An 8,324-nucleotide genomic window follows, 5' to 3' on the forward strand; every position below is an offset into this window, starting at 1 on the left:
ATCTTTAGATTATTGTTCAGTGAACTGACATTTAGCATACAACAGACGGGAGAAACTCCTATGACCACAAAAGAGATAAAAGCATATGGGGATTTTAGTTGTGAAGATGTACTGCAAGGTCATGATGTATTTATAAACAATGTAAAGTCTCGTCTAACAAAGTTACAGGTAATCTTCAATCCGTTAATTTTTTGCTTGCTGATTCTTTATGCTAGAAATTTGCAATTTTACTATGCTCTACTATAAGGCAGGAATCCATGGAAGATGGTAATTGTTATTCGAAGTAATTATGAGTTAACTATGTGGAATTACCTAGTGTTTTGTGTTTCATATTTGTCAACTTAATATTTTAGCTACTCCTATGTAGCTGCAACTGGTGATGACCACAATTTCTTTTTGAGTTTGATAATTCTTTCACTTGTTTGTAACTTTTTTCAGCTGTCGCAATTTCCATATTTTATGCTCTTAGTACTGTCAGTAGAAATTAATATCCATCCATGTTTATATTATCTGTCATAAATAAAAAAAAGAAGCAGGTTATCGTCCGAATAAGTCCTCTGAGAGAAATGAAAAGAGTTCTGTACATGGGCTTAGTGGCTAAACCAAAGACTTGGATTGAAGGGGTTTATGAAGGGTTTGTCCTACAAGTTATTTGGTTAATGCTTTTCGAATTTTGAGTCGAATGGGTTTTGCGGGCAATACTAGTTTACATTTCTCCGTACATGTTCTCAGGGTGATTTAAGGGACAAAGTGCAGTCTGTGCCAAAAAATTCGAATTTTTTTTTATAAATTGGGGGTAGCTCTAGAGGGTATATAATGTGCATTTCATTAATAGCCGAAACTGCTCTATTTGGTCCATGCTAGGGTTTGGTTACTATTTTTGTTTTTGATCGCTATGGAAATGTGTGTTTGGGTTATGGTAATTGTTCTGGTTCTATGTTTTTGATCTTTAGGTTTATAATGAAAATGTTCTCTTTAATGTTTTAAGAAAGGAGGGGTTTGGTACTTTGAAACAGGGAACAAATGGAAATTATGGTCTCTTGTTAGTAAAAGAAGAATATTGATCCTTTCTTGTATGTCTCTTTGTCAATCGATCTTTGTGCTTGTTGCCTTTTGATTTTTTTATGCAAGGATCCGAGATGGCAAGCCTTTGGGGTGAGGGGGGTTGCTTATTGAATGTGTTTATTTACTGTGATGAATGTTCACTTAAACCATAAATTCGATTATTAGTTTTATAAGATTGTCATTTATCCAATAACAAAGTGAGTAATGTTAGCTCTAGGAAATTGATCCAGTTTCATCAATGAGATAAGAAGGCTCATTGAGGAGCATGCCTCGTCTTTCCAGCTATAGCTGTTTCGAGAGATCACAAGCCTGATCAAACTGATGAGCGCCAAAGAATTGAGGATGCTGGGGGTTTTGTGACGTGGGCAGGTAATTAATGTCCCTTTCTGCATGATTTTTTCCTTTCATGTTTAGATTTTTTTATTCTTAATTTTTGTTACTGACTGTGAGTTTGGCAGGAACATGGCGTGTTGGTGGTGTTCTTGCTGTTTCCCGTGAATTTGGCGATATATTATTAAAGCAGTATGTTGTTGCTGATCCAGAAATTCAGGTTCGGCTCTTATCTTTGATAATTGTGACATGATAATTCATTCTTTTCTTTGGTCTCTTCTCACCAGAATGCATGCTCATATCAAGAGCATCCAACTTTCACATTATTTGGTCTACTTGCCTGATAATTTGTATGGTTTTCTGCTATTTTGGTGCAAAGTTCCTTCCAAGGAAATTATAGAAAATAAGGGAAATCCCTCAGAATTTTGTATATCTATCAATAACAATTTAAGCTTATGAAGCCAAGAAGCAAAACCATTGATATTTTACTTAACCACTGCAGGGTGAATATACAGCTATCCGCTAAAGGGAATATCAAATATGTGTGCATGCCTTGATTGCCTTCCTTCCTTCTCTGGATTATTATCTAAAACCCAATTTATTAATCATGAATTACAGGTTAATTTCATGTAATACTTAAAATGACTTGTGTATCTGATTCCCTGAAGTACAATTTAGCAAAGATTTTTTTTTTCTGGCATTGCCAGCTGTTTACGAAGCATTTGTAATCTAAGCTACCTATGTTATTATAAAGTTGTTGATTTGTTATGGTGCTTTACTTTTTATTTAATTCTTCTTGTATGGAGTGACTTTCCTTGTTTCTTGCCCCCAAAGTTTTACCCCTGATTTAAACTATTTTATACGACTTGTATTTGTTATTTATGTGATAATATAATCAATTCGTTGTTTCTTATTACAGCTACATAGGGTATTTGATTTAGAAGAATTAAGGCATATATTCCACGCTTAGGTTTTGGACTAACGTGACAAAATTGGTGTGTTATACTATCAAGCTTAATTTGGAAATTAATTTCTTTAAACACTAGTATTTTTCTTATTCCTATTCATCTTGTACTACAGGAGGAGATCATTGATGGCTCGCAGGAATTTCTCATTCTTGCAAGTGATGGCCTGTGGGACATTGTTACAAATGAGGTATATGCTTCATCTCAGATCATTTTCGCAGATTGGCATTTTGTTCGTTGTTATGGAGCACATTGCCTTCTGTAGTTCCCGAAGGCATTAATTCACATGCAAGGAAGATACATGCGATCATTCTGACAAAGGCGAGGAAGACGTTGAAGAGGAAGAGACAAGGAAGATTAGGCTTGGGCTTAATAAGAAGAGTGGTGATGATGATGAGTTTGTAAACAATTTTTTCTAGTATTTTGATGAATGTATTATTTGAATATAATTTGATTTGATATTGGAATATAATTAAATTGTGTTGGATATCAATATAATTTTTTGTTGTTTAATATTGTGTACATGGATTCAACGTAGATTCTGAAAAAAAAACTTACTGTAGCATAGTATCCTAGACGAAAATTCCGTCTAGGATGCTCAAATTCCGTCTAGAATACCTTTAAAAAAAATCAATTTTCATCTAGAATGAGTATTCTAGACGGAAATTTCCGTCTAGAATACTCATTCTAGACGGAATTCTTTTCCGTCTAGAATGTATTATTCTAGACGGAAATTCCGTCTAGAATAATCCGTCTAGAATGTATTCTAGACGGTTTTGAATTCCGTCTAGGATGTATTCTAGACGAAATTTTCGTCTAGAATACTACATCCTAGACGGAAATAAACTAGACGGGTATTCTAGATGGAATTCCGTCTAGGATACACATCCTAGACGGAATTCTGTGTATCCTAGACGGATTTTTCTGTCTAGGATGCCTAGTTTTTTAGCAGTGAACTTCTTTGCTATTGCGACAAGGCAATGAAAAATATGTATAAAATAAGTAAATTAATGATATAACAATTGAGAAATTTACAACTATCTACTCACATAGATTCCATTATCAAACTAAATAAATAACAAATTATGATTGCAATAACTGTACGCCATATCAATCAAAGTAAGCATGGATTTGTTTATGTAAATAAAAGATCAAATAACGCTAATAGATCTAATCTAGATCATTCACATCAATATATTTCATCAAGACATATGTACAGTGAATAATCACATATCATATTAATCAAATCAATCAAATTAATCAAGATTTTATAATAAAAGAAAAAAATCTTACATGAAAGTAATAGTACTAATAACAAACAAAATATTAAGATCATGAAAAAAATAACGAGTGAAAGGAAAAAAATGCTTGTACGAAGGAAAATCAATAATAATAATAATAATAATAATAATAATAATAATTAAGGAAAAAAATGCTTGTCAATTTGTCAGAAAAGACTATGAACCTCAAATCCAAAAGAAAATCTAAATCTACTCCCTCTCCTTCTCTTGTTCTCTGTTGGGTTTTCCTTCTTTTTTTTCATTTTTTTGCCTCTGCGGGTTCGAGGAACGAAGAGGTGAGAAGATATATATAAGGAAAGGTTAAGATTTTTTTAGAATCCCTAAAACTAAGTTTAATTAGGGGAAAAAAATAGTTGTAACAAAAACTATAGGGATCTCATGATTGGATGTGGGACGATGAATTCACGAAGATTTGTTGGGCAAAATTTCTAGAAAACATAACGATTCACCAATCTCACAAGAAATCGTAACCATCCCCTGCAGAAGGTGAAGTGCACAAATTGGGCTTGCTAGTTTAGTAATGGGCCTTACGAAATTTGCATTGTTTGTTTTATTTTTTTTATTTTTTTATTTTTTTTCAATTCTATTTCACGTGGGCTTCCTATATAAGACCTTGCATAAAAAAATATTGATTATTACATCCTACCCACCTAAGAAAAGAAAATTCGTCCTCGAAATTTACTAAAAGTCACTTGTAGCAAAGAGATTTGTATATCGTTGACAAATGTTGTCCTCCCACTCCCATGTTGCCTCACCAGGTTCGTGATGTCCCCAAGATACTAAGACAAACGAGATAGTTCTATTCTTAAGGACCTTCTCCTGTCTATCCAAAATCTTCATTGGTCGCTCCTCTTATGATAAGTTCATCCCAATCTTAAGCTCTATAATGTCTAGGACGTGGGTTTCATCTTGCACATATCATCAAAGCTGTGATACGTGGAACACATCATACACTCCCTCCAACTATGGAGGTAAAGCTAGCCGGTAAGCCTTCTCTCCTACTCTCTCTAATATCTCAAAAGGATCTATGAAACGTGGACTAAGCTTTTCGCGGCTACCAAATCTGATCACTCCTATGGTTGGGGATATCCTCAAGAAAATATGCTCTCTAACCTGAAACTGTAGAGGTCTCCTCTTAGCATCAGTCCAGCTCTTCTGTCTATCCTGAGCTCACCTAAAGCGCTCCCGTATTATCTTTATCTTATCTAATGTCTGCACTATCATCTCAAGACCTAGTAGATGCCGCTCTCCCAAGTCATCTCAACAGGTAGGAGATCTACATTTTCTTCCATATAATGCCTCATAAGGTGCTATTTGGATGCTGGCCTAATAACTGTTATTATAATAAAACTCCACCAAGTGTAAGTGGTCTTCCAAAGATCCCTTAAAATCCAGCATGCATGCCCACAACATCTCCTCCAGAATTTGTATAGTCCTCTCTGATTGTCCATCTATCTGAGGGAGCTAAGCCGTACCATAACTCAGTCTAGTTCCAAGATACTTCTACAAGCTCCTCCAAAAGTGTGATAAAATCGGGTGTCTCTATAAAAAATAATGCTAATCGGTACCCCATGCAAGCGTACTATCTCTCTCATGTACAGCTCCACTAAACTCTCCGTCATCCGTCCAACTCGAAATGGTATGAAGCAAGCCGACTTAGTGATTCGGTCTACTACTACCCATACGATGTTATTTCCCTTCTGGCTCCTCGGCAGAGCTGTGGCAAAGTCTATTGTAACATGCTCCCACTTCCACTCGGGAATAGGAAGGGGCTGCAATAACCTAGCTATCCTCAATTGCTAAGTCTTCTCACTTCCCACTTCTACTCGTGCTATCTCCATCTTTATTCCTGGCCATCATTAATGCTCTCTCAAGTCTCGATACATATTTTTGCCTCCTGGATGAATAGAAAGCACTAAACTATACACCTCCTCAAACAACTCTCTTCTAACATCGCTCTTAGGCACACACAACCTACAACGGAATCATAAGGATCCATCCTCATGTATATTTAGATCAGTTCTCTCCCAGACTCCACTTGTTTCTTAAATTTTTGGTACCGAGCATCCTGAAACTGGGTAGCCTTGATCCGATCTACCAGAGTTGACTGTAAATGAAAATCATCAACTGTCTCTCTGCTCCAGACAATATAATCTCAATGTTCATCCTCCAGAACTCAGCTAGCAACTCCCGTTGTCTGGTATGTCTCACCGCCATAGGCTTCCAGTTTAAATGATCTGGTACTATATTAACTCGTCCTGGGTGATATTGTAAATCAAGATCGTAATACGCCATAAGCTCTAACCATCTCCATTGTCTCATGTTGATCTCCTTCTGAGTGAAGATATACTTTAAAATTTTATGATCTATGTACACCTTCACTCTTTTTCCTAAAAGGTAGTGCTTTCATAGCTTCAATTCAAATATAACCGTCGCTAATTCCAGATCATGAATCAGGTAGCTACTACCTTCCCATGTTGCATCAGAACATAACCTAAACCAAAACCAGAAGCATCTATGTGCACTACAAATCCTCCTTACTCATCCGGGATTGTCAAAACTGGTGATGTCATCAACTTCTTATTCAACCCCTCAATTGCTTCTTGATAGTCCTGAGTCCACACAAACTTGACCTCCTTTCGAGTCAGCCTAGGAAGTGGTCCTACAATCTAAATGAAATCCTTTATAAATTTCCTGTAGGATCCAGCTATCCCTAATAAACTTCATACTTCTGTCATAAATGTAGGCGGATCTAATCTCAACACCACATCAACCTTCCGCAAGATTTCCAACACCATCCATAAATACTTTGTATGATCTTCCTTGGTCTTAGAGTATACAAGAATGTCATTTGAACACCACCACAAACTGGTCGAGATACTGGGAAAACACCTTGTTCATCGAGCTCATAAATGTAGATAGAGCGTTATTTACTCCGAACGACATCACTAGGAACTCATAATGCCCGTATCGTGTGCGGAATGCTATCTTAGGTATGTCTTCCTTCCTCACCTTCAACTGATGATAGCCTGACTCGAGGTCTAGCTTAGGAAATAACCAAGCTTCCCCGAGCTGATCGAAAAGGTCATAAATCCTGAGAATTGAGTATTTATTTTTAATAGTAACCCGATTCAACTCCCTGTAGTTAATACACATCCTTCGGCTGTCGTCCGACATTGGCACTAACACCACCGGTGCTCCCTAAGGTGAAGTACTAAGCATGATAAATTTCTTATTAAGATACTCCTGGACTTGTGTGATGCCCCAGGGTTCATACAATGCTGCAGTCCAAGGTAAAACCCGGATTGTCAAACCTACGAAGCACCAACTCCATGCTACGATATGTTTCACCATCACAATCACTATCTCTCTAGTGGAAACAATAAATAGATGAAGGTACAGACAGGTAAATAATCAAAATAAAGCATAAGAAATATTAATAATGAGCCCAACTGGAATGAAGTAGATATTTTACTAAGTCTGAACTGAATCTCAAATACAATGAGTCAAATAAACCAAGTCTCACAATAGCTCTCAACTCTATGAAATAAAATACCAATGTAGAGTCTAAAAATAATCAACTACATGTGGAGTTCTGCAATAACTACAAAATATAATAAATAACTAAATAGATAACTAAGATGTCTCATCAACCTGCGACTCTCCATGCGTCGGACTCACTGCCTGAAAGAGGGGAAACAACGAGCGTCAAAGCGCTAACGAGATCATCACTACCTCTCCCCAGGGGAAGGGGTAGGAGTATATAGAAAATAGAGTCAGTACATACATATATCAAATCATTTATATAACTCTCTATGAATGAGAAACAAATTTACCAATGATAAAAACCCCAATCTCCAACATAAAGAATAATCATCTTATCTCAAACTACGTCTGGGTGATCTGCTCTAACATAAGAGGATATCAACAATTGCTAAAACAAAAATATCTGCCGTTCATAACGGTTGTATCACAATCTCAAAGGAAATACCCTACTCGCGGGCAATCTATCATGAAAGTAAAGCTTACAACTGATTAATTATCTATGTGTGCATCATCTTATGGTATAGCGATACTCTCGTAATGCTCTTACTCAATCGCTCTACGGCAATATGTTTTATTATCTCCCTATTCCGGATACGTGTAATGACGATACTTTTGTAATACTCTTACTCAATCGTTCTGCGGTAAATAGGTTTCATCTCCTTATTTCCGGATATGTATAGAATAACATTATTCATATGTGTTTATAAAATTAACTCATGTCGAAAGTGTGTCAATCTAACACAATCTAGCATACATGCACAAAATCTCAGTGTGCGTGACCACATCTGAAGTTCACCATCTTCCCAGGTGTTTAAAAATCACTAATATCATAGTCTATCATCATAAGGTCGAGAAATCTGCTCGACAAACCAAAACCAAAATATATAAACATGCACAGCCAAACAGACTAGCGGTCGACCATAGCGGTCAACCGCGACGGGCTCCAGAGACTACCCAGGTCTCTGTCCTGCACGCAGTCGACCGTGACGGTCGATCGTGAACCCTAATTCCAGATTCTCAATTATTTCGTGTATGTCATGTTCACGTCATGTTTTTGTGATTCAAACATGATTAAATCTTCATGAAACTTGTATATAAACATGTCACAGCAGATATG

The 8,324-nt window shown here is 36.4% G+C and overlaps 1 protein-coding gene across 1 annotated transcript; it reads left to right on the forward strand.

Moving 5' to 3' along the window:
• LOC109846277 (probable protein phosphatase 2C 45) lies at positions 258-2,625 on the forward strand. Its single transcript, XM_020415498.1, has 6 exons — positions 258-267; positions 368-420; positions 954-1,035; positions 1,330-1,434; positions 1,524-1,615; positions 2,476-2,625. Exons 1-6 carry the CDS (start codon positions 258-260, stop codon positions 2,623-2,625), a joined length of 492 nt encoding a protein of 163 aa, XP_020271087.1.

The sequence above is a fragment of the Asparagus officinalis genome, chromosome 6 (assembly GCF_001876935.1).
Source record: "Asparagus officinalis chromosome 6, Aspof.V1, whole genome shotgun sequence".
Taxonomy (NCBI): domain Eukaryota; kingdom Viridiplantae; phylum Streptophyta; class Magnoliopsida; order Asparagales; family Asparagaceae; genus Asparagus; species Asparagus officinalis.